At 37.7% G+C, this 27,728-nt stretch overlaps 1 protein-coding gene across 3 annotated transcripts in view; it reads left to right on the top strand.

The window, feature by feature from the left end:
* Hr38 (Hormone receptor-like in 38) overlaps positions 1-26,492 on the top strand; it is a 62,403-nt gene extending 35,911 nt beyond the window's left edge. For 2 of the 3 annotated variants that reach the window (XM_011631430.3, XM_089082446.1), the window contains exons 2-8: positions 13,862-14,097; positions 16,832-17,061; positions 17,237-17,731; positions 18,110-18,470; positions 18,780-19,088; positions 19,776-20,010; positions 20,738-26,492. In XM_011631430.3, the coding sequence (XP_011629732.2) occupies positions 13,862-14,097; positions 16,832-17,061; positions 17,237-17,731; positions 18,110-18,470; positions 18,780-19,088; positions 19,776-20,010; positions 20,738-20,994 (2,123 nt within the window). In that variant the 3' untranslated portion in view covers positions 20,995-26,492. The remainder of the gene's footprint in view (positions 1-13,861; positions 14,098-16,831; positions 17,062-17,236; positions 17,732-18,109; positions 18,471-18,779; positions 19,089-19,775; positions 20,011-20,737) is intronic. The other variant, XM_089082447.1, reaches the window with a different exon arrangement.
* Positions 26,493-27,728: the final 1,236 nt, after the last annotated feature.

Raw genomic sequence — 27,728 nt, 5'->3', positions numbered from 1 at the left:
CGCTAGGGGGATATGCGCAATTTCCTATTTAGGGTGCAGCGTTCTCGTATCGTTACGAGCTCGGATCGAGTCGGCTGGATTGCCGCCGACTCGAAGGCGAGTAACTCCTCTCGACCTCGACGCTTCGTTATGTCGAAATAAATACTGAATATTTCGTAAAATCACAGAATTACACGTCTCTGTCTTCTCCGATCCGATCGAGCAAATTTGCACAATTAAAATCACATTTGGAATATCGGAGTGAAATAAGATAGTATACGCAACGCGAAACGTTAAATGGCGTAATCAACAAGAGCTGTTTAAGTTATCTTATTATCAGCGATTTAGCAACCGCCAGTTATGTCGTGGATATTTCATCTACGATACTTAACGAGGCGCGAAATCGTTTTTACGAGCGCCCCATTCACGGATTCCTCTCGCGGATAGCGTACTTGAGTAATCGTAAATAATAACAGCGTGCCACGAATAGTCGGATTTAAGCAAACGCGCTCTTCGCTCGTTCGAAATTCCGCGAATGCTCGACCTTTCTTACAAAGTACGCGCGAAATATCGGGAATACCTTCGTGTTTTGTTTTTTTTTTTTACGGGGATAGTCCCCGTGAATAATTACATTCAACGTATGTCTTGACTACGTCATTGGTCACACCGCGACACCTCGATGCATCACGCGCGGATGCTTCGCGTTGATAGGCGAACGATAGGAATCTTCCTCTTTTTCACGACTACGTTATGCCAGCACGAATCCATCAACCGCCGACGATGTATCACGATGCGCGGGTGTGATGCATAGCTATGCAGTCGTGTAACAATCCGCTCGGTAATTGATGGCGCGATCCAGAACTCCGTCGCTGTGGTAAATTCTTGCATGCGTGTACCGGAAGAGGCTGCGTATCTTCGAGATTCTGACTTACCCGGACGACCGATAAGAGTAAATATCGCGTTGTTGAAGAAAATGTTGTTAATGACTTTACCCCGCACATTTGACGCAATGAAAGATAGACACGCACGAAAATTGTACGGATGTGTCGTCGTAATATCAATAATTCTTTAATAGTTTACGTAATCCGCCGTCTTCTTCTATTACTCGTCATTTCGAAGCTTGGTTTCTATGAAACATCGGAAACTTTCTCAAGTTTGACATAACAAGCTTTCATAACATGTGTCTAAGGATGATATACGAGTAATCGTATGAAAAATTATTTACAAATCTGCCGCGGGACATCAGATGACGTCGGAGTAAAATTTGTTCCTTCAGTCAGTCAGTTTCGATGAAAGTACACGTCATCTGCCTGGTGTCTCACGATACTTCTCATCTTCCTGCTGAAAGTGAGAGGATGAGCAGCCGGTATCACGTGTTGGACGATGGGGAAAGGAGGACCAGTACCGACGAAAACACATATACATGCACACGTGTAGTGTAGCCTTTTCTGACGTAACGTCACAACTTTTCGATTTCGAGTCGACGGTTTTTAATAGTTACAACCTGTCGTTTTTTATAACAGTGACAGGTTGTCCTTGAATATTGTGATTGAGTTTCTTTTAGAAATAAACCGTTATCGTGTTTGTAGAAATTAAGTAGCGATATTGCATAATTCTCGATTATAAATGGCTCATCACTGTTTATATATCTGTATCGTCTAGATCACCTTGTTACTATGATCTAATCAGAATTTGGTATTAAAACTTTAAGATATTTCGTTAAGGAATTTCGAAAAGAGCAGAAAAACTGTGTAAAGTTTGAAAAATTTCGCCGGAGTATTTGCATACTCATTATACTAATTACATTTATACCATCTGTGATTTTATAACGATTTTAGAGTTCTTTTCTTTAGTCCTGTCAAGTTTAGAATTAATTCGCTGGCCATATGGCTGCGCGAGAAACGAGAGGATTAATCGAGAGTGGCGTAAAGGTGTAATCGCCGCGAACTGGCCAGATCACTTTCCGTCTGGCGCAACGAGAGGATCATTCGCTCGGTGCGAGAGATGATCCGATCGCGGAAAGGAGCGCGCATCCTGCGAAACGCACACGAATGATTATGCAAGACGTTTGGCAAGGCAGGTTCGACCGGTCTTAATTGCGATCGAGCCGCCAAGCGACTTCGAAATTAGTCGGTTTGGCTGGCTGGTTTTGCGGTTCTGGAGGTAGATTTAAATTAATTATCTAACGCCGACACGTGCTTGCTATCGATATAGCTGCAAATGGAAAATTTTGTGCATGTTAATATAACGGAAAATGAATATTAAAATCGAAGGAACCTTATCACATTATCATATGCAGTTTAAAAAATATTCACATTTGATATCGAAGAAAATATCTTAATATTGAAATGTTATTCACAAATTCGAACATAGTTGCAACTTTCAATGCAACTAACTGCTACGTGTATTTATAGAAAATTCGAAAGTCTTAATTACATTTCAGACTATAAATTTTGTTCTACGACGATATATATCTATATACATTGTGTCTATATATATTCATATATATATTCTTTTTAGTATACTAAAATATTATATTATACATATAATATATTAGTAACTAAATAATTTATGTCATACTCATTAGTCCGAGCAGTTTTCTCGTAATACATCAGTAAGTAAAACGCGGAAAATTATTTGTCGGTAGGAAGCAGTTAACGAAACTCTAATCACCTTCTTATTACATGAAGAGCCAATAAATATTATAGTTATCATCTGCCGTGGCATTAATTTAACTTGATTGCGTGCAACGTGAATTTTTATCGCGCATCTTTTATCGGTTCAGGGGTTAAGCTCTCTTTCCGCGACCTTTCTGGTTAATTGCAGGCTCTCTCGTTGTACATGAGCCGTATTGTACGTATAATTGCTTCTTGCTCGACAGATTCTACATCGAAAAGATTCATATGTAACGAGACACGGTAAACGGCTATAAATGTCCCCACATTTTCGAAGAAGAGGAAGCTATAATCGCGTTTATTAGCTGCTATTAAGATTCGCGTAATTATCGCCAATTTATAATATAACGAGATTCTAGCGTTGATCATTAACGATTCCCATAATTTTCACTTATCTAATTTTCGCAATTCATCATATACGACGCATCTCGTTTTACAATCCAATCTCAATATGTCACAAATCGTCAATGTTTTAAAAAAAAGTGTTATTGAAAGTTATTATTTTAAATCTTATTAAAATGTTATTATTTAGAATCTTAAATTAAAAATTGTTTATTTATTCGAGTGATTTGCTCAAAGTTTAAGATTCACGAAATTTTTTAATTAATTACAATTAATTATAATTATATATTAATATTAATTTGCAAGATTTTCTAAACAAATTTCTAATAATTCTTACAGTAAATATCTTAATAATTCTTATTTTTCTCAAAGGAGCTGGCTTTAAAATCAAGGAAAAAAAATCATCGTTTTTCTTCACTATTATAAATCAATATGAAATATCGCAGGAAATTGTTTTAAAGGAGACACTTTCTCAGAGTCTGGTTACCCGAACAGGAAAGACGACATGAGTTACGTGATTTTCGGGAAATTGCGGTAATACTCGAACGATGGAGAGCTCGATGCCCGTGAGGAACTCGCGACCATCGTTCCCAATGCCGAAAGGGGTCCGCTAAATCGATATATGAGATTGCTGAGCACGCATGCGAGCATCGGGACGTGGGTGGAACCGTTTCTCACAGCCATCTTGCGTTAAGCGCCATTCTTTCCGGCATGTACATTCTGTTTTATCCCTCCTTGGTCTTCGCGTTTTATATATTTATCCAATATTTGAATACAAAATATTTCACATATGGTACGTATTAAAAAATGATATTTTTTTATTTCTTGACGCGTTGTAGATTTATATTTGTGTGAATTTGATAATTCAAAAAAAATTATACATTACGGAGGAATTAAAAAATTTATCGCGGTTTTTTTAACGAATTTTTATTATATGCGAGAAGAAATACGTGCATTTAATTAATCGTGAGATTTTTGGATCTTTAAATTTCAATGGAAACTTGATATTTTTTGTAATTTTAAATGTATCCTGTCTTAATGAAAATTTCACTTGTAACTTCTCTTTCGATATTTCCTACTTGTCTCCCGCTCGCCCACAAAGTCGAATCTCGCGTAATTGTGTACCAACGATATACAGTTGCTAGGTAGATTTCTATTTGCCTACTCTTTCATCTGCGGAATGTGGGCGATTACTTGTTTTGCAATACGCAAAAAGTTCACGTGAACGTTGTTTTTTAAAATTTATATTAAAAAATATATTTGCGAATACTATAATTATTTATAGAAGAAAGTAAAATGAAATTCTCGCGAACATTTAGATTGTAATTCACGAATATATTTAATTATTTTTGTATTAGAACGGTGAAAATTTAATTAAACCGTCGCATGCAATTTTAAAGGAATGAAAAGTGAGAAGCGAACAGATTCACTGACAGTCATGCTGATTGATCACCCGTAATAAAAGTAAAAAATTTGCATTTACGTGAAATTAAAAGCGTTTGTGCGAAAATAAATAGTCGCATGATAAGAGTAAACGACACAAAATTATATAAATGTGTACGCACACGGCGGATTTAATGGCTTTTGGATAACAGTACTGGTAAATCGCAGGATCGAGGAGAAAGTCAATCTGTAATATTGCAGTTTCCCGCTGATATAACGAAGAGTTTCGATACGTCGCTCGTCCTGTGAATTGAAATCGGATCGCGAAACGTCCGGGAAAAACGCTCTCGCGAACGTTACTATCGGGACACCCTGTATAGCGGTCCAGGCGAAAGTCCGTCGGTAAATCTCTCATGGCGGAAAATCTCCACGATGCCGATATTCGGTCAGCGATAAATCGCCGATGAACCGTGAACGCGAAAGAGTAGGTCCGACGAGTCCGGGGCGTAAATCACGCGCGTTCGAAGAGAAAAAACGATTGCCGTAATCGCACGCTTAGGATTTTACGGCCGCGGCTGGAATTAGGAGTAGATGAGTGGTCGTAAATCCGCGCGGATGATGCTCGTTCGAGCGAAGGTTCACGAGCTGTCGAAAAATTTCTTTATTGCATTGGTCCATCGAATTTACTCTTTTTAGCAAAATTCTGATAGCATTTTCCGTTAAAAATATTTCATGAGTTTGTCTGATAGTGTTGCAAAATTTTTCCAGATTTTTGAATACATTAGATATTACGAGGATATTTTTATTTTCTTTTCTTTTCTGTTATTTCTAATACATATAAATTTAACATTAAATATATTTTAAAATAAATTAAAAAAATTTTTTTTGTATAAATCATATTCAGCTTAGCACAATTATAAACGTTAATGGAATAATTAATTGAAAATGAAGTAGAAGAGATAGACATTTTATGAGGAAAGATTTAGGAAGGGAAAAAGATTCATTCCAGGAAATCAAGAATTCTCTCCGAACACCTACACTTCGCGATCCACTTGTCCTCTGTTAACGAATCTCCCTGCCAACGATTCTTAATGCGAACAGCAAATTCCTCGATGGACGACCAAAGATGACGACGGTCGTAACCCCTCCGTGTTCATAAATCCTCTGCTCCGCGCAGCAAACATTTATAACGCTTGCGACACCAGTCGCGGCGTAATCCAAACGGTCCATTGAGTTCCTTCCCTCTCGCTCTGCATCCTCCATCGTCGAGAGCACCCCGAGAGCACAGGCGAGCCGCGCGGATGCGGCTGCACCCACGAGACTCCCATCCATCGTCGTGTCGTTCCCTTCTCCTTCGCCCTCGTGTCACGCGTGCCCTCTCTTCCTACACTTCGCGGCGCCTCGCAAGAAAATACACATACACACACAACGGACACGGCACATCGAGTACACGTGCATGCACGCGATGCACGCCGCGCAAAGCGGAGAGCAAAGGAGAGTGTTCCGCGGCGGTCGGAGCTAAGCCGGTCTCACGGTAGTTCTTCGGGGTCAGGGGGCGATATACCTACCTACCTACCTACCTATACCGGGCCGGTTGTGCTGGAGTCTGCGTGTCGCAAGCGCCTCTCTGTATCCTTTTCCCATCCTTTTCTTTTTCTCTTTGTCTCTTTTCCTCCCTTTCTCTCTCATTCTCGTCTATCTCACCGTCTACTCGACCCCTACCTCTTCGTTCACCTCCACCGACACACACACACCGCACTCTAACCCGAGTGCGAGGGAAACCGCGGCAGCAGGCGTGCACACGACTCGCGCGGGTAGGATGCACTATCGAGATAATGATAAACCAAGAAGTAAATGCAAAGCCTACCGTGAAGACCGATTTTACTTTGAAATCGTTATTATTGATTATTGATCTTCTTTACTTAATCTCGCGAAGAAATTATACGCTTGGTCGCGCGAGGAGAAGGAGAGCATTTGATATCTTGATTTAATTTAAACAAAGGCCTCGTGTTGTCGATACTAAGAGAAAAAGTATCATTTGTGTAGATATCGGAAACGTGTAGTCGTAGGGATTTAACGCTTCTGTTGAGGCTTTAGATTCTTGTATTTCTTGTCAAAGACACCGATCAAACGAATACCATGTAATCAACCAACCTATTAATTTAATTACAATCTCAAACAGGCATAGAAGCTGGTAAACACGTAATCGATGAAGTTAACCGTAAACGACGACTAAGAGGATCGAGTGCCTATCATTATATTTAGAATTAAACGCCAGTGCTAAATGGCAGTAATAAGATCTGCCGGTGTCACGTGGGCTACTCTTCGGATTCCTTGAATACGCTGAATAATAGCCGACGATAAAAGCAACGAGCATATGCCGTCATCCTTAACTCCTTCGGAGAAATGGTGATTGCCGGCGCGCGAACACGCATGCGAAATCATCAAATATATACGGTGTTTCAGAGCTATATAGCTTATCTTTTATAATATTTATGGATTCATCAATCAATCTCGAATCATTTCCTTCTTAGTGCAAATGCCGGGAGTAGTTATCATTTGTCAATTCCGATTTCTTTATATCGTAAATATTTTAATGCACTTAATACTCAAGTCAATTACATGGGCTTACTTTGTTAAACTCGTTTGAAATTGAAGAATGATATAATAATTTTTTTATACCTCCGAAGTTTAATTTTCAAGAAGTTTCTTATTTTGGGCCGCGCGACTTAAGGACCATCCATCTTTTCTTTCAAAAAAAAATCAATTCGAAATTAATTCACGGATAAAAGACGACTCGTTAATTCTGCAGCACCCGCTATTTCAAGCATTACTTCGCTGCGGTAAAACGCATTAACATTAATCTTTTGCTAAATTTAATTAAAGTGAAAGCAGTCTGACATCGGAGATTCACACGGCGGTCTCAGCGACACGTAGTATCTTGAATACTTTTAAAATGTGATGTAGATAAAGAAGATGGGTGATTAGCGTTATTTAGTCGAGTCTTTGCAACTCGTTTACGATAACGCACGTGCGTAAATTACGCGTAATCTTATTCGGGTGCAAAATGTATGCAAATGCAGCAGGATTCGAGAGCGCGACATGATACCTCGCAGAATTGAATTATTATCGTTACTACGATTGATTCATCATCTGACGTTTATTACTCCTGACATAGATAAGCCGCGGTGATTTGCTGGCAATTATCATTCCATCAATCTGCAATTGAGTTGAGACTTTATCGGTAATCCTACCATTACCACGTTTACCACTTGTCATTTATCATTGGTCGCATTGATTATAAACAGTTTTTATTGGAGAATTTTGATATTTTAATCTCCGTTGCATAATTAAACATTTTTCGAAATTAGAGCAATATTCATCATATTATTATGATATATTATGGTAATAATAACTGGGATTCTGGCGAAATGGTGATTACGATTCCGTTGCAAATTTGATTTCTTGCAAATTAGCAAATATTTCTAACGTAACAATTTTATAATCAACTTATTTTTGGTATGAAAATTTTGTTCCGTTTTCTGACCGCATGAAATATTAGGAGAGTTACATCTCATATATGAAGTTATCGCATGTGGACAAAAATAAACGCAATAGTGTGCGATGCGTCATCGATGCTTTTTCTATAAATTACTATGCGTTTAAGCAAAAGATGACTATGCGAAGGGGCGTGGAGAAGATATTTTATTTACGGACTTTCCTCCGCGGTCGTGCCGCTGCGATCAATGGACTCATCTCGTATGCGGGCACACCTAACGTTCCGCCGCGGTGCGTGGCGCGAGCGTTCGTGAGAGAAAGCGGGACCCGATATCATGCGGCACATAACCGCGGCCGCGGGGATATCCTCGATTTAAGACCTCATCGCGTTCGCCCACACGATGGAGGCGTCCCGCAAGGGGCCCCGCGGGCCCGTCCGATCGCGCGCCAGATGCCGGACGATCATAATTAACCCTTTCACTGCTAAGTAAGAGACACCGTCTGCTTTCTGCTACTTTAGATTCAGACGCGAGTCCTATTCCTTACGAAACTGCGATGGACACCGGTAAAGTCTCGAATAAACTCTCAGATAATTTGCGTTCTCCGAAGTTGGGATTTATTCAGGATTATGCAGCGAATCATTTTACACGCACTTGGCTTTCATGTAGGCCACGTATAGCACTGGGATTAATTTTAAATTTATATTTTATGATTATTATAACAATTTTCACGTAAGTTTTATGTTTTTAGAGAAAATTAATTTTTGTAAAATTAAAAAAAATCAATTATAATAGAATATTATAATAGAATACGACACAATCTGGAAATTATATTTTTCCAATTCTCTTTTTTATGAATGTTTTCTGCAGAAAATGGGTGACGTTAAAATTAAAGCAAGACATCATATTGGCTCTTGACATTACATCGCAAAGTATTGTAATTTCGCTGCAATCGGGTGTATTTATACACTGTAATGATTGCATACTTTTTTCTATCGCGACGATTGAGAGAAGGACGCGCACATTCCTCCTGCGGACATTCTCCTGACGGCCGATGCACATCGATCGAGAACTAATCGTTAATGACGGAAAAACCGATTGTAATCTTTGAAGCGTTGTAAGCTCATGTAGAATTGTCCGGATGATTTGCATAATAGGTGAATCTCCCGGGAGTTATTTGATGATCAGCAACAATATGCCTTTCTCTTCGCCGTGCAATTCGCGGCGCTTAAGACGCACTCCGCATCGCTTTTAAAGATAATCCGTTCCACGGTAATTTACCAGTTATGGCAACTAGAATCATTCTAAGGATGAAATTATCCTCGTAGCTACATAAGCGCAAAGTGGAGTTATACCCGCGATTCCTACAGCAACAACCGATTCTCTTATTTAGCAATCTTCAACAATATGGCTTTTCTGTCTTCCTCACTCCCATCTTCCTCGCCTATCCATTCTATTCACATGTTACAACATACATAGATATAATTTTGTGTTATAAGTAAGATTTATCTAAATCTATGCACGTGTGAAACATGCGTTTGTGCGGGTTTCTTCCACTCGCGGTCGATTGGAGAAAGTCTATAGTGCTTAGCTCGAAATATATTGCACAAATCCATTGTTAATAAATTTTTCAGTTTATTTTATCATATTTGGCTTTATCGATCGTGCTAGGTATAGAGATTCGCGAGATATCCGCATGTTATTTCTCATGCGCGCGTTGAAGTCACCGGAGTGCCTCTAACATAAGACATATCGTCGCGTGATTACATCTTATTTCAAAATTGCAATATATTTCAAAGAATTTTACTTTATCTAGAATTAACAAATATTTAATAATTAATTTATAAGAGGTACAATACTTTTGTTCAATCTTATTATTTATAACATAAAAAATACTTTCCCTTTGTCTAATGCGATATATTAATCGTTATAAATATTATGTAATAATTATTTCGAATTTATGTACTTGCTTGCTTTTTCGAGGATAATTAATTAGATTTTATATCAAATTCTTCATCAAGATATACATTTGAATTATATTCGATATTCATATGCGAAACAATGGGGAAATCGTCTACGCGCAGATTCGTCATCGCTTTCTCAGTGAAGACAAGAGATGAGAGAAGTGGAAGGACCGGGAACAAGGAAACACAGAAACGAGAAAACGGAAGAACGGAAAGGCGAGACGCGCGTTGCACGGGTAGAAGTCGCGAGCGCGTCGGAGCGAGGAGAGCCAACAAGGCGAGCGAGCGAGCGAGCGAGCGAGCGAACGTGCACGTGGTGGCACGTGGAGAGGCGTGGTTCGTGGGAGGGCCCTGCACACCAGATCGCTGCAATCCACTTGGCACACGCTGTTCTGCTAAACCCTACTCTTGTCTCTCGGCCGTTCGCCACCCTACTCTGCTCTCTGCCTCTCTGCCTCCGCACCCGTTCACCCCTGCCTACGGCGCTGCCGCGCACGTTAGACGACGTCGTCGTCTTTCACGTTCTTCCGCACCGTTCTTGTGCACCGCAGCTGCGGGTTTTCGGTCCGTTATGCGTTCCACGAATCGAGACGAGAAAGCTCTTTTGGAATTTTCAAATTTCAAATTTAAAGCAAAGTTGCGAATTCCTAATATACTTTTGATTTTTTTATTATATTTTTGCTACGAATTTGCGAAATTGAGTGAATCGAAGATTCGGCATATCTAATTTTGCAGTGATAGCAGTGATAGAATTGATGTATTAAGAAATTAATGACTGATAATTAACATTATTAATTGTTATTGTATTAGTATCGTTATTATTATTTTAGTCGTTCTATGGCAAAATCTGTAACATTCTTTAATTTTTTTTTTAGTAATTATAGTTATTTATATTATAGTTGTATTTAGTTAGTGCATCTTTTACGATGTACTTGCTTACTTCCATTATATTTTATAAGATTACGAGCAATGCACATTTTGCTTTTATGCAATCTTAAACTACGGATTTTACGGATTTTATCTTCTCGAGCGGATTATTAAGTGCTATTTTCGCGCGTAAAAATAACTGCGAACAAGGTATACAACGGTGTTCAATTAACTGTAATTGTAACGTACTGCGTTACGGGTTGACGGTCTCTTGGTATCGGCTAATTTATTGCGTAGCGATAACAACATTATATTTTATAAAAGCGAGAACGTATAAATGTATTTTTATTTCTGCGAAGCACGCGACTATCAAGACCTGGCAGGTAGTCTTGCTAATTGAATCAATGTTTACGATGCAATTAGTAATCCAACATTCTTGATATCCTTTCGAATATCAGGAATGTTAAATTGATCGAATTACTTTATTTTTTTACAGAAACTTTATTAAACTAAAATTTATTTTTATTGTATTTTTTTTTACAAATGTATCAATTAGTAATAAACCTTTTCGAAATAACTCTCTAAATATAAATGTATAGTTATCTGTGAATGTAATAATTCTATACATTAATTTAAAAGCTAAATAACATTGAAACAATTGCTGTAACGATTCATCTAGAAAATTGTAAATGTGTTTTATATAATTTGCACTTATATTATATTATATGCAGCATGCAAATGTGCAATAATGAGATTTTGCGTCAGGCAATAAAATGAGAAATCTGTATGTTTATCGCACATACTTACATTTTCCACAGAGTGCTAGCAAATGTTTCTAAAACTGGTTTTCAATATGGTAATGCATATATAATTCCTATAATTTCAAAAATTTGTTCTCAATAATCCTCCTCGATAATCGCACATTTTCACTTCGCGCGGGATAATTAATGGAAATTCCCGAGTTATATCTGATGTAGCTGATGTTTCATCGATCGCGGAAGACATCGCCGATTTCCTCGTTCACTTTATGATAGCTTCGCGGATGACAATGAGTTCGTTCCTCCTCTCGCACGCGCGCGTTCAATTCGCCGTTACAGCCGGTCCATTGTACCTAATCGTAATTTCTTCCAGCACACCCCTCGCAGGATCGATTGGCGTCACAGTGAAATCGCTTATGACCGATGTTTCGCGATCGCCGTGGGTGGTCCTCGGCGCGGTGCGATCGTGAAATTAAATCGAACGCGACTTCGACGCCCGTGACTATCGACGAGTGGGATCTCGATGCGCCGGGACGCTCTGCATCCGGCTGTCATTGTATCGGATTACTCGCGTATCGAACCCCTTCCTGGTCCAATATCGATAAATCATCATTCTCGCTGACTATTCCCGTTATTCCTTGTAATCAAATCGATGATTTAAACGAGAATCGTTGTACAGTATACTGTAATTAAATACGAACTGCTGTGAACTTTTTTTTAGCTTGGTTAAGTATATATTGATATCAGATTGTTTATTAATTGGGTAAAAATGTTTATATTGTTAAATACATCTTTATTAGCTATAAAGATGAGCGGAACTCCAGGAATTGCATTATTTAATAAATAAAGAAATTAATTGTCTTGTACATTTGGATGTTCTTCACACACAGAAATGTAAATTAAAGTATAATGGAAGAAATTTTTTAGGAGAGATTTATAGAATTGCTAATTCCTTAATTACTGATCTTTTAATTATTATTAATTATGCGGAGAAAGCTGCCCTGTCCACGTAATATCGATGTTCTCTCGCAAAAACGTGGTCGCTGGTATGAGACTGTCTATCGCTTGGTCGTCAGGGGATAATATCGTGTAATAATAATATAAGAAGGGAAGGGACGCGCGGTTATTTGTATAGAACGGGGTTGTAGTATTTTAAATGCCAGTGATTTCATGTCTCCCCGGGGTGTTTACGACCACCCTATATATGACGTTCCGGCGACGTTCAAGTGCTCAGTCGACGACGAGGATTCGATTAACAAGATCCATCCGCGAGTCTCTTGACCGAATGTGAAAGTGATTTCGGAAAGTTCTCTCATTGACGAGTGTCATTAGCCTTGCTCTAACTGGTCATTAAATTTTAGAAGAGTTAACTTAAAAATAATATAAGTTCGTCATTGTTCGTCATTGTAATAATATAATTTTCTAAGTCGTGATAATATAGACATGATCGCCATGGATGATGCACATTCCCAATATCGTAGATACTGTATGTATTCTTTAAATAGTAAATCGGTCATTTTTTCAAAGATGTTGAAACTATATTTTAATATTGATTATATAAATGACATGTTTGGAATATTTGAAATTTGCAAAAATAAAATTTTTATATTAAGAGTTGGACATCTTATCATGTTATAAAAATTGAGAAAAGAATTATTAAGAATTATGTTCCATTTTTTGTAAGAAATAACATTTTCATTTAATAATAATATGGAATCTATTTCAAAGTATGGAGATTTAAACGTCGGAGACTGACCGAGTTGCACTTAACACGTCGCTCTTTTACTGTGCATCGGAAGTGCAGTATATCACGTAGAATGCTAAACATCAATATTAACCGCGTTCTTGCGATAGAAAAAGTGTCTCACTGCGTCCTCTCGTCGTATCGTTTGAAATTGACATATCAGAAAGTTTTTCCGTACTCAGAAATGAGGTTGCGATCCATTTTTGCCTCTTCGCGCGTGATGAATAACATTAGTTCATACTCCATATTTGTTAATGATAAACAGCATGCGCGCTTCATTTATCACATCTCTTATTAATATGTGTTATATATTGTACATCTTGCCTCTCATATATTTAAATGGATTAAAAGAAGTATATCGAATATCGTATAAAGAATATCGAATAAATATTAATAACAATTGAATATTAATAATAATATATAAAATTATTTTTCTCGAATAAAATCTTATTTTACTATTCTAATAAATGGAATTCTTTAAATAATATTACATTTTCTTCTCAAAAAGATATTGTTATGTCTATTCTTATTTTATATTTGTATTATATTATATTGTATTATATTTTTTATTTTAATTTAGCTTAAATGATATCGATTAATATCGCCTAAAAGTAAAATATAATAACCGAAAATATCTATTTGGATGTTGCAGGGCAACTGCATTCGCCGAACGGCGACAGCGACAACAGTAACGGTAGCCAGCGTGCGGTGGCTGTTACTCGTAGCGAGGTAGAACAGCAGCAACAGCAACAACTACATCGCCAACGACAGCAGCAACGTCAAGCGACCGCTACCGTTCCGGTTCTCGCTTGCACTAATCAATCGTCCATCACCACGACTACGACCGCCCTCACAGTGGCATCAAGCATGCTGCTTTTGCAGACACAGGTGAGCTCCACTTCTTCGCTTTGTGTTTTAGTCTTTAATTCTCCACTTAAGTTCCAACTAAGAGTTTATTAAATTTAGAAATTATTCAGAGAGAAAAGTCAGGAAAATGAAGGGATTATTTTAACGATAAATAAAATTGATGGTGAAAAGTGAAACTTGATAAATATAATCGACATTCTAAAATGTCGTCTGCGACTATAAGTCTTGTGATTGTAGCTATGTCGATTGAGCGAATCGGTTAAACCCTTGCGCTTGCATGTCGACATGATGCAACATAAGTTGTAATTTTACGTAATAATATTCGTCCGTGTAAACGCTCATATTTCATCTCATCTCATCTCATCTCATCTCGTCTCTCATAAATAATTCCAAGAAGAAGGTCTTGTGAGAAATATGGATATATATAATATTCTTCAAAGAAAGTCAATCCAGGAATAGAGTGTACCACGTTTTCAATAATCTCCAGTTGATTTAAAAATGAATTTTTATTATTGTGACATGTACGTTTTCGATTTAATTGGTAAAATTTTTAATATTAAATAATTTATTTAATTAAAATTGTATAAATTTGATAAAGTTTAATAGAATTCATTATTTTTTAAGGAACAATGTCTTTTTTAGGAATAATACAAAAAGTTAAGTTCTAAAATTTAATCAACCTTAACTTCTGAAACCTGACATTTTTAAGATTTTTTTTCTTTTCTTTGGAAGATTTTGCATATAACGGTATACCATTTTCTTCTCCTTACATCATTTGTTATCTTATGCTCCTCTCTTATCACGGTAAACACGCAAAGTAGTTATCTATTAACCACGAAAGCCTCGCGGTGTATTATCATTGAAATATTGCCATCCACCTTTTCTCGCTGATAAGCTCGCTTTTGCACGACTAACTTGAGATTATCGCGTCGTGACAGTTAATCTAATTCTTATCGATTCCTCGGACTCTCAGATTCCATGACAGTTACGCTTGGCTCAGTAATCCTCCCACATTTCTGCGATCGTCATTTGCACGTATCATGCACATTCCTGAACGCCGTCCTACCTGTTTCTCCTTTCTTTTCCCTTTTATTTTACATCTTCTCTAGATCTCTTTTTTTGCGATACATGAAATGACATTGCGGTCAATTAACCGTTAAAACGAGAATGTGCCGCGGAATTAGCGGAACAATACATTATAATTCAGTAAAAGAAAAATAGAGACGCTGGAGAAGAAGGGATGCTTTTTTAGGATACCGTTTAGCAGGCCATTTATTCACAGTCTGGAAGAACGAGGCTTCGATCGTCGGTCCTCGGGGGAGCAATGAGCGAAATGTCAGCTCGAAGCGGAACCGGCACTTGCAAATTGAATATCCACCCTCTTCTACCCCTTCTCATCATACTATTTTCATCCCTACCGGCGCAGACCACTACTCTTCTCACCACTACATTTTTTTAAGTCTGTTTGAATTTGTTAATGATGATCTGGATTTTTTGGTAACATTTCAATTATTAAGAAATATTAGTTTTATATTATTTATTTTAAATGAAGGCAAATATAATGTGCTACATTTACAAATTTGTGAATATTATCCATAATTAAATATCTTTTCTCTTTCTTTAGAATTTAATTGCAAAATTTGAATAAATATTTGAATACGCGAATTTGATTTTGATTATATTCATATTTTTGTAACTGATTAACTTGATTAAGAATGCAAGCTTGCAAGTTTTGCAAAATTTAATGAATTTATTTCGAAAACAAAAATATTATATTATCATACGATTATGTAGAACATCATGGCGTAATAAATCTTTATCGTTAATTTTGAAAGTTTCTTGCAGTTTGAATATTTTACAGATTAAGTAATTCATTAGGGTATCTCATATATAATGTACACAATTTCTCATCGAGATTCATTTACAAACTGTATCAATACGGACCGTTTATTATTATCCTTATTGCCATGCGAATATTTAACCGCGAGCTGTATAGTGTTTTATCGTCTATCGACTATCGACTATCAATGATTGAAGCGGGTAGGGGAAAGAGAGAGGAGCAGAGAAAGGAGGGGGGGAGGGGAAAGGGAGAAACAGAGGCTCTAAGCCTCTATCGAACGCTAGCTTATAGGCAACACGCGATACGAGCTCGGCTTGTCCAATCCTCTCTCGAACATCCTCACTGCGCACCTCGATTGTACATCGATGTCTCGACGTTGCGGCTCACAATTGTGGTCGAACAATGTTTCCGTCTTGCAGTTGGGTGCTTCGATTTGCCGCTCGCACGGCTCTCCGAAGACCGTGACGGCTTTGCCAAAGGAAAACAGCGACGTTTAAAGTTAATAGTCGATTCTCGTTTATTCGGTATGTAATTATAGAAAACAAAAGATTCGCAAAGTTTATGTCGGTATGGTGTTCAAATTGGCTCACGTCATTCGTGTGACGCAGGTATATTCTTTATTTGCGTTTCTTTCTGTTGTATTATTCGCTTTTTTATTTAGTTACGATAACTTACATTATGTTATTTATTAAAATCTGATCAAATTTTTAAGAAATCGTTAATTTTATTGAATTATATGAGCTCTCTTATTTACATTTATAAATTATTGTAATTTAAATAATTATTATTTTTCTAATTTGTTACTTTATATATATATATATATATATATAAAATATATATTTTACTTATTATATATATTGTATTACCGTTATATGATATCTTACTTTATAAACGTATTATGATTTTTCATTGCAGAGTCCTTTTGGCAATTTCGGGGAGTTCCTGAATAGTCCTTATCCGGACGCTGCAGATGCCGGAAGCTTGCCCGAAGAGTTGGATCCCTTTCCGGAATTGCAACTCGGGAATCCGCAGGGTGTGCCTCCGGTCGACGACTCTGCTCAGCAAAGTGTACACCATCAGCAGCCATCGCAACCGCCACCACCACCACCACCCCTTCCCGAAGACATCCAAGCTGATTCCCTTAGGTATGTGAACTTATTCCTAAACTTGCAAGATTTTGACGATGTTGTAATTTCTAATGAAAAAGTTTCTCAAATAACTCGGTGAAGAAATTATATTACTATCAATATTCCATTATTATTAAATTATTAAAATTTCTGGATAATAGGATTATAAAATATTATCCATTTTTGTTCGCAGTCCTACGCCGTTGCCGAGTTTTCAGGAGACCTACACGGTGCAGCGATACACCAGGCAGGAACTCCAGGGCCTCGGTATCAAAATGGACGACGAATGTTACGATACCCCAGTATATTCTTGCACTCCTCATTATCCAACGGAATTCTCGGCTGCGGTGCCTTATCACGAGCAGCAGCCACAACAGCAACATCCTCATCATCATCCACAGCATCATCAGCAACAACAGACCCCGCATCATCATCAAAGTTACTTCCCCACAGAATCGGCACCCACTCCGACAACAGCGGTCGTACCGCCCTCCAATCATCGGCAGGATCCATCCTATGGGGTGGCTGTAACCATGCCCATGGTTTACGGGGCACCATCAACCATCGCCAGTGTCGCGACTCCCGTAGTTCCTACCGATCTCTGTCCCAATGTTGACACCAGCGTCGTCATTGGTACCACCCGACCACGAAGGGCGTCACTGCCCACTCAGAGATCAGAATCAGCAAGGTAAGATTTTTTACAAATATAAATATAAATAATTTCATGTCTCATTGCTCCTCGACTTATAAATTAATGACATTCAAATTTTTACATATATCTTTGTTTTAATTCTGTTCAATTGTAATTTTCACTTACTAACTCTATTTACGGAGTGTAGAGAAACTCCAAAAAAAAAAATTAAAATTTCTGATTCAACTCTAAAATAATAAAACAAACCATGCGAAAATCCGCGCGTATAACAGATTTTTTTCAATTTTGCTAAATCTCGAAAAGTGAAAGACGTGAGTTCGGATTTCGCATTTATGATTAGTATTATATGCTTCGAGGACACGAGACGCGACGAGTTTTGGGAAAATCCTCGTTCTGACTAGCGACGGGTTATAGATCAATGCGCGTCCTGTGTCGTGTTAACAGTAGTGGGAGCACGGAGTCCCCGAAGCCGCGCGGCAGCGGCGGTACCGCGAGTTCCACTGTCAGTTCGCCATCGCCCGGAAGCGGCACTAGTGGCGAACGCGCGCCCCCAAGCCCGAGCCAGCTTTGCGCCGTGTGCGGTGACACCGCGGCCTGCCAGCACTACGGCGTTCGCACTTGCGAGGGTTGCAAGGGCTTCTTCAAGAGGACCGTGCAGAAGGGCTCCAAGTACGTGTGCTTGGCTGAAAAAGCTTGTCCGGTGGACAAACGCCGGCGAAACCGTTGCCAATTCTGTCGATTCCAGAAGTGCCTGATGGTCGGCATGGTCAAGGAGGTAAGTAGCATCGTCGCTGCATCGTCGCAAATAAAATGTTTCGGAATTTTTTTCTTTGAATCCACGAAGATATATATACTGAGTATTAAAAAATTTAGATGTTTATGTCTCAACAAGTAAATTCTCAACTAGTAATTTAACATTTATCAAAAGCGCCTTTAAGATTTAAATAATGAAATTAAATTAGATCGAAGTTATATTATTAAATACTTCTTTAAAGATTATTTTAAAAAGTAATAAAATAAAATTATGGTAAAATTATGAATGTGAAATATTTGTAACCGATTATATTATTCAATTGTCGTGCAGGTCGTTAGAACAGATTCCCTAAAGGGCCGCAGAGGCAGATTGCCTTCGAAGCCCAAATCACCGCAGGAGTCCCCACCGAGTCCACCAGTTTCCTTGATCACCGCTCTGGTTCGCGCACATTTGGACACAACGCCGGATAAGGCAAGTCTCGATTACTCACAGTACCGACAACCTAGACCTGGCGACCCCCCGATGACCGAGGCCGAAAAGATTCAACAATTCTACAATCTATTGACAACCTCGATCGATGTTATCCGAAACTTCGCCGACAAAATCCCCGGATTCACGGATCTAGTACGGGAAGATCAAGTGAGTAACAATAATGAGTTACAATTTCGTTCCACACAATTTCTATATCTCTTCATTTTGATTCTTTAATCAACCTCTTATAAATCGAGACGTGGAATGAGGATCGAATCTGAGAAATATCGATCACAAGTCGACGTAAAAAGTTTACTCTTTTAATATAAAAAGGAATGAGATAAAATTTGGATCTTTACAACAATTTTAAAGAGATTTAGAAATAAGAAGAGATTTCTTAGTGAACAAATCCATATTACAGAATTTTTAAAAATCTCAAAAATTTAATGATGAGTGTTCATTATTTCATCATTTTTTCTGATGGTCTTTTCTGATGGTCTCGTCGAGATATATGCAGTTATTATATCACCGGTCAGGTATCGATTCTTAGGCGATATCCATTGGGAGGTTATAGAGATCGATAGCTCATACATTTTCTAAAAGGTCAGTCTTGACGAGCTTTCGACGCGGATGGCTGACTAGCAGACTGCTTGGAAAGATAGACGTTAATTTGTCGTTATAACTAGCAAAGATTTCGCTGTCTCAAATTTGTAATTTGCTAAATAAAATTAGCTCGATTATTTCTCGGTAAAATCACTATATTTGATAGTAAATAAGTTTTTTTAAAACACCTTTTTAGTCTGGTACTCACTGATAATGCGCTTGTATTAATTTCGCGATGTAATTTGATTTCAGGAATTGCTCTTCCAATCGGCCAGTCTGGAACTGTTTGTGCTTAGGTTGGCATATCGCACGCATCCGGAAGACACAAAGCTGGTATTTTGCAACGGCGTCGTTCTCGCGCTGGAACAATGTCAGCGCAGCTTTGGCGATTGGCTGCATAGCATTCTCGATTTCTGCAAAGCTCTCCATTTCCTGGAGGTCGACATCAGCGCCTTTGCCTGCCTGTGCGCTCTCACTCTGGTTACTGGTTAGTACTCGATTAAAATTCAACTAACCTTCTCAATATCGCACGATTGAGCGAATTGTCACAATTGTGTAATCTCTATTATTATAAATATTAATTATTATATTATTATAAATATTGATATTAATACCCGTGGTCGTCATAGTTGTCACTTCGCAATTTTGTTGGTCTTTCTCATGGCGCTTTTAATCTTCCTATACCCGGTTCTATCTACTTATGTTCCGGTTATACCAATCGGGATAAATAATTAATTCGTCAGATCAATTAATTATTGACGTTCCGACGAAAGGAACAACGATGCTCCGCGTTCTGCACGCGAGCTGTTGGCAACCGAACATGCAGGTGTATGGTTTACAAGCTCGTCCAAGAGTTTTCGTGTTTGGATAACTAAGTGTCGAAGATTGACTGATATTATTGGAGTTTAATTGATTTATCAGTATTTCTTAATGAATGTTAATGTAATTAAGAGTCTTAAATTACATCAATCTCAGTGAATTTTTTAAACAGTGGTATTCTATTTCTATCGCTTACATTTTCGCGGTTTAATTTTCGAAAATAATAGGATTAATCCGTAACGATAATTCAATAAAGTTCCCGATATTATTTACGAATGTACGAATGTTATTATTGTTATTATTATTATTATTTAATGACAGAATTTAGTGGCAATCGTCTTATAGTTTTGGTTTTGAGAAAGCGATCTTATTCAAGTTGATTCGTGTTCTTGCAGAGAGGTATGGATTGAAAGAGCCACAGCGTATGGAACAGCTGCAGATGAAAATTGTTTCATCGTTGCGCGACCACGTGACCTACAATGCCGAGGCGCAGAGGAAGTCGCAGTACCTGTCCTATTTACTGGGGAAGATACCGGAGCTGAGGAGTCTTTCGGTCCAGGGCCTCCAGCGGATCTTTTATCTCAAGCTGGAGGATCTGGTGCCGGCACCACCCCTGATCGAGACGATGTTTGTCGGTAGCCTGCCCTTCTAAAGCCGAGCCGAGCAGTCTCGCCCAGATAGAACAATTACTTTCTCAAACCCATGCGGTTGCGTTATCTTCGTTCTGATTGCATCCTTCTTAGTTCATATTACACATAGTTTTATTCTCTTTTCGCGTGTAATCTCGCGCGGTCCCGCGGGTACGTTCGGTTCTCGATGACGTCCTGGTGACGTCCCCTCGCGCTTCGCGAAGGATATGTCCTGAGAAGATTCGTCGAGCGGGAGGAGCGAGGAGAGCCATTATTGGTCGTACGAGCGAGCGCGGATGTGAGCTGTCCGCGCGAATGCGAACGCTAAACTTAAGGGAAAGTTTGTTGTTCGCATGTATAAGCGCAATGAGTGAATGCGCATATGTATGAGTGTAAGAGGATGTATGTATGTATGTATGTATGTATGGGTCATATGCGAACGTAAGTGTATAGAATGTCCTGACGCAGGTCTCTGCATGCGTAACGTGTCGGGTGGCGGGTGTCAGACGACGCTGTTACACTATTAGTAGTAAGTACACTACTACACAGCTGGTGTTGTTGTGCTGTTGCTGCTGCTGCTAGAGAACGGATCGGCGCGAATAAAGAGTAAACAAGGGCGAGAAAAGAAGAAAAAGAAAAATGGGCACGAGGCGGGCCGCGGCGCGGTTTCGCTATTCTCCCTTCTAGCTGTAATAGATTTCGTGCGGACTCGGATAGACGGGAGGGATCTCTTCGTTCTCTCTTTCTCGCAGAAAGGCTGTCCGTGCGAATTTTTCTCACTTTTCTACCTAGTTTGTACGAGGCTCTCTGTGCTCGCGTTCGGCTCGCCTCGTCGCTCTCATGGCCCACGCACGCGACCCGCCACTTGGATACGTGTAATATCTTCGGCAATACCTTGCACGTCGCGGGAGAACGCATCGGCAATTCGCAACATATCAGAGTAACGACGGGAAAGGCGGACAACGCGCGTCCGTCTTGACAGTAGACGTAGGATGTGACTGTCGGTCGTGCTCTCGATGGCCGGACGATGCCGAGTCTACACGCATTGATTACTTGTCCGCATGCATGACAAGAATCAATGGAATTCTATGTTACATCAAGTTAAGTATATTTTTTTATTTGTTTTTCCTATATATTATCGTGGACATATCTATACTGATGACATGCGCTTTGCGTTCTCGAGGCAAATATGATTGAGTGCAATGAAGAATATCGAATGAAACCAGTGGAAACTGGGATAGTGAAAAGTGTGAGTTTACATGCATTTAAAAGCAGCGGCAAGTTGCGATATGCGTCCCTCGGGTATCTATGCTAATGGAAAGTGAATTTAGGAGTGGCGCTATTATTTTATGAGTTTATATGATTAACTGTAGAAAAGTTTAGAATTATTTGATTAGATACATTTCAATCGTAGTATTTTTATACACACATTTTACATGTTTTAGATTTACGTCAATCTTTAATAATGTTGTTAATGATTCAGCAAATATCTCAGACATCGGTTATCTCAAACCTTTATTAGACATTTTTACAAGCATTTTATAATCAGTCAAAAGTAATTTAGAATAGCTTTGCCATAAATTATTAACCAGAAATTATTAAGTAGAAGAAGTCGACATATTTCTGAACTCAATTGCATATTTTGATATCGAGAACAAAATAGCGCCCACAATTGGATTTCGTTGTTCGGAACTTGCGATGCAGTTTAGATATTTTTACCGATTTCATGTAGTAAATTTTTCATTTTTTCATCTAACGCATTCGCAAATGAGCTTGGCATCGTCAACGTCATTCGAGCGCTGTCCGAAGCGCATGGTCGATATCGATCGACTCTTTACCACTATTCTTGCGTTTATGTGATTTTAGAGAGCTAAGGCGAACAACCACGAGTCCGCCTCGTTCGAAAAAGGGCGAGAGTTGAATTCAGCAAGAGACGGCGAGGCGGGCCCGGCTTAAAGTTACCTATTACGTTATGACATTTACTTTTTTAATCAAACTAACGTAGAGTGTCCTATTTATATACGTATAACGCGCCGCTACTACTACTTAACTACTACAACTACTACAACTTTACTATACCGTTATACTTATTACTACTCATTGATAGCGTTACTACTCTATGGCGTTACTACCACTACTACCACTGTTACCAGCGCTACCTTTACTACCACCTTGTGTTACCATTGTCTCGCTACAGTAAACTTCGCCGTCGTTGTCGTCATCGTCGTCGTAAAAAATGCACCATACGATCGACGCGATAGACGGCAGAGGATGCTGATCGAGGCTCTCAAATCGGCGTCCTCGCCGCCAAGATTACCGCAGTCGACACGCATCTCTGTTTTTGATGTATATCTTGATATTTTATCCACGTTCAAGATAAAATACCGTAAGATAAAGTAAGATTACAATATCGGGAATAACTTCGCATTCGAGCGAAAAAAGATTTCACGATTATTTTTTACCTAATGTCAAATACATGCAAATATATTTGAATATAAAAATTTTTAAGTACTTCTTCATTCAATTTCGCCTTTTATCTATTTTAAAGAAAACGTTATTACATATATATTATTAAAATGTTTATCGTTTTATTATTAAAACCTTTTTTTTATTTTTTTTTCATAGCTTTTAAGGTTTCTTTTATAATAGTAGTTTTATTTTATTTATATCGTGAGAAAGATATCTCCATGGAAGTAATAGTAAGCTTTAGTCTCAATTTATGATTATTTCGATTAATTATTTTCCTAGACTACGTTAATAGTCTATGTGTTAGTAGTCTATCTGTTAATCTTGAAATCTATTTTTGCTCAGGCGCATCTTTACTCGTGTAATCTTATCGTAACTACCGTCGCCATTGCAATGCGATCCGAGCTCCGTAACACTACAGATCAGGCATTGTCCTTATAGACACAGACACATACATAAACAGAGACCACATTAATTACCTGTACGTGCACAATAGATATGATAATTACATGTGTATATGTTAATCTAAAGTCGTATGTATCCGCAAATGTTCGACGCCTCGCGGACGTGGCGGAATTGATATCCGATTGCATCTTTTATTAGCTTTCTATTGTGGTTCCTCGAATTAAATGTCTTCTTTATTTTATTCAGCGATATCGTTCGCGTAATATTCTCGATTTGCAACCTCGTACACGATACAGTGCACGGAAGAAATTAAATATTCGCGTTCGATTTCCGTCGCTGGAAACGGACCATATTTTATCTTTATTCAACTGTTCCGATTATTCCGAAGGCTTTTGCGATATTTCGAAAATATTTTCTCAATTCTTGTTGCTAATTGAAATTTAATGCTTTGCGGCCTGAAAAACTTGCGCACTATTTTATGCCAAGCTAAGTCCAGATTAAATAAAATTAATCTGGAAATTAAGGAAAAATATAAATATAATAATATTTTCTTATATAACATTACATGCTTTTCAGAAGTGTGAACAATCATCATGTGATAATATTACCATGACTAATAATATTTAATTGCAGATAAAATAATTTTGGCCGTGAAGGATTAACTAGTAATTGTGATACTTATTAATAATAATTATTATAAAGGAACGGTTTCCTGCAAAAATCAAAGGCTCGCCATAATAATCACATTTACTCTGATAGAAATTGAAAAATCTGATTTTTAAATAAAATTGGCTGTTTGTAATATAATATTTGATATTGTATTGATTGATACTGTATTGAAAAACAATATATCCAGAATATCATACAAATTGAAATATATCATAATAATCTATCATAATAATCTTATTAGACATACGAGCGAACCGATAATGGACACCGTTGCTGCATTGGCCGATAGGCAAAATATAAATCTTATATCGCATATATACATGTCACGCGTATGTTAATCACTAGCGATGACGTTTTAAATGGTCAATCTTGATGCTCTACTCTTTCTATAAAGGAATAAATCAATTCCGTTTCCAGCGTGCATAATCCGGTATCGATATAAAAAAATATGCAATTCGCAATGAATGGACATATCAAGTTTTTTCCTTCCTCTAAAAATTGCAAATTAAAAACGTTTCTCCGTGTAGCAGATGATTCATTAATGACACGTCCACGTTTGCGGATGGATACGCGCGCAAGTGTTCAAAAGACAAAATGCCCGGTAAGAATGCAAGGTAAATAGGATCCGAGGGTGTAAAGACTCGAACGACCCTTGCGATCGAAATTAAGATAGCACGAGCGAGAACGTTGATTCTGTTCGAGGGCTATCAAATTTTGAAAGCGCTTATTCTCGCTGGGGAAACTAATTTACGTCACTAAATCGATAGCAATAAGATAAGAAAGTTCTTCACGATAGATTGATGCCAATACACATTCTGTCAGGATATTTTATAAAGAGAGGAATAAGATTTTAATGAGCTATTGATCGAGGAATTTTAGAGATACAAAATCTTGCCTTTCTAGAATTTCTAAAAGTGAACACTTTTTGAGAAGCCTCTTTAGCTATGAGAGATCGTAACAAATATTTCTAAGCATATAGAAACAATGTTAATCGTCGAGCTCTTTGAAACATTTATCTACTAAATAACGTCTCGGTAAATATATATATTTTCTCCGTCCGTTGTGAAGATAGATTTAATAATTAATTAATAACATTAATTACTAATTAATAATTATTAATTAATTTAATAATCTAGTTGAATGAATTATAGAAGGAAAAATTCCAAGAGATAAAAGTGACTAGTGAAAAAAAAAGATAATTTTATATTAACAAAACTAACAAAATTAGATTGCACACTGGCATTGATCTGCGGCAATATGACAAAAATCCAAAATCATTTTTCACATTTGTAAAAAATGTTTTGACGCAATTAGAATCCTCGATGACGAGCGCTTTTTGCCTGATATTCGCCTTATCTTCTCCTCATATCAGTCTTCATCATTAGATAGAACATATAGAGATTCTCGAACATAGAAATCGACTTTCTTGCCCGTGCAAATAAAGTGTTGAGTCCAGAGAAGATTTCGGGAGAGAAGTTATCGGTCATAAAGAGATCGAGATTGAGAGTTCGCAAAGGGCTCGACTAGAATGAAGGAAACCCCGACGAGTTACGGCCTCCGTTATACGGAAGATGGGGTTTCGAGCGACATATTTTTGTTCCTATATATCTTTTCTTAACGAGAGTCCGTGCGAGGCTGATGTCTTCCGCTCCTGATCGCGAAAAATCGTCCCTGGACCCAGCGCTGCAGCAAATTATTTTTTACAAGAAATAAGAGAAAGGAGCAGGGATAGGAAGGCAAAATCGGATCGTTCGGGCGTGAACAGTAAGATCGTCCCCACGATGAAATGAACGCGATCGTTCCGACATTGTTATTTAAATCGATTATCTGTCATTGCTGTAACGAAATAACAGTCAATTCCGTTAGGTGTAAATCTATCCCTTTTTCCCCGTTTCATCGATGTATGCAATAAATGTTCGATCAACAGATTATTTAATTTCTCTTCGAAATTTTGTTAATAAATTATTTTTTTCGATTTTAATATCATAACTGAATTTATTCGAGAGGATTATTTATTGCTGAAGCGGCGGACGTTTGTGTACAGGGTGTGCCGCTGCGAAAACTATACGGAAGTTCTCCGAGAATTCAAAATGATGGAAAGGTAACCATGCTATAACCGTGTTATAAAACATGTGTCACATAATATATTATATAAATTATTAATTTCTCTTAAATTTCTCGAGTGAATTCAAAATCAGTCTCTCTCTCTCTCTCTCTCTCTCTCTCTCTCTCTCTCTTTCTCTCTTTCTAATTGCTTTTTCTTCATGTAAGCTATTAAGTTTTCTTTATGCAATCTTACCGAACTTTCTCTATCATTTTGAAGCACAATTTATTCCTCTTATGTAACTTAAGTTTTCTCTTATTGTGTCTATCTATATAAATTTTTCGATATATACATTTTTTTTCATATAATAATCAAGACAGAGAAGTACAATGTCCTCTATCAAAAATTATAGTTAATTTTGATTTTAGATTGATTGAAATACAAGCATAATTAATGCTCATAGATTTATGCTCGTATTAATTTACAAAATTTACATGAATTCGTTTTCGTTACAACTTGTTATTTGTCCACAAAAATCAACAATTCGGTAAAATAATTTTTTTAAAAACAAGATAAATTTCTTTGAATGCACAAAATAAATTTTCTTATTATAAATTTCTTATTTCTTATTTAAATTTATTTTAATTATGAGATTAATATTTATTGCTTCACTCTCTCGTACGAACGTCCGCATGCTCAGCCAGAAAGATCGCATTTATAAATGTACGACAAATGTACTACACACGCTTAACATTTACATATACACCATGAAAAATGAGCGTTGCACCGAAAATAAATCTAGTAAATTAACACAGACGAACATGTATCTACACAGACAGAGAGACAATGTGAATAGCAGCAACTAATGTCCACGTAAGTGTCGTAAGACGATTTCTGGTGCACGAAAAGCATCAGATCTTTCGATCTATTTCATCAATCTTCTCACTCTCCTTTTTCTTTTTTTTTTTTTTTACGTTGTATCTAACATAATGCACACGAACGAATGCATTAATTGTGAAACAAAGAGAAACGGGGGAAGATCGAAGGAAACGACGGAAACGTCGACGTATCGACGGCCGTACTTGTTGAAAAGTTGAAATTAATTGCATCGCAAGATCGTGTAATCTCACTGTGTGATTACGCAATCGATGCATAAGAGATAAAGAAAAAGAG

Source organism: Pogonomyrmex barbatus, unplaced genomic scaffold, assembly GCF_055798465.1.
Source record: "Pogonomyrmex barbatus isolate J1 unplaced genomic scaffold, ASM5579846v1 scaffold6, whole genome shotgun sequence".
Taxonomy (NCBI): domain Eukaryota; kingdom Metazoa; phylum Arthropoda; class Insecta; order Hymenoptera; family Formicidae; genus Pogonomyrmex; species Pogonomyrmex barbatus.
The sequence above is the reverse complement of the archived record's forward strand: the minus strand, read 5'-3'. Positions and strand labels throughout refer to the sequence as shown.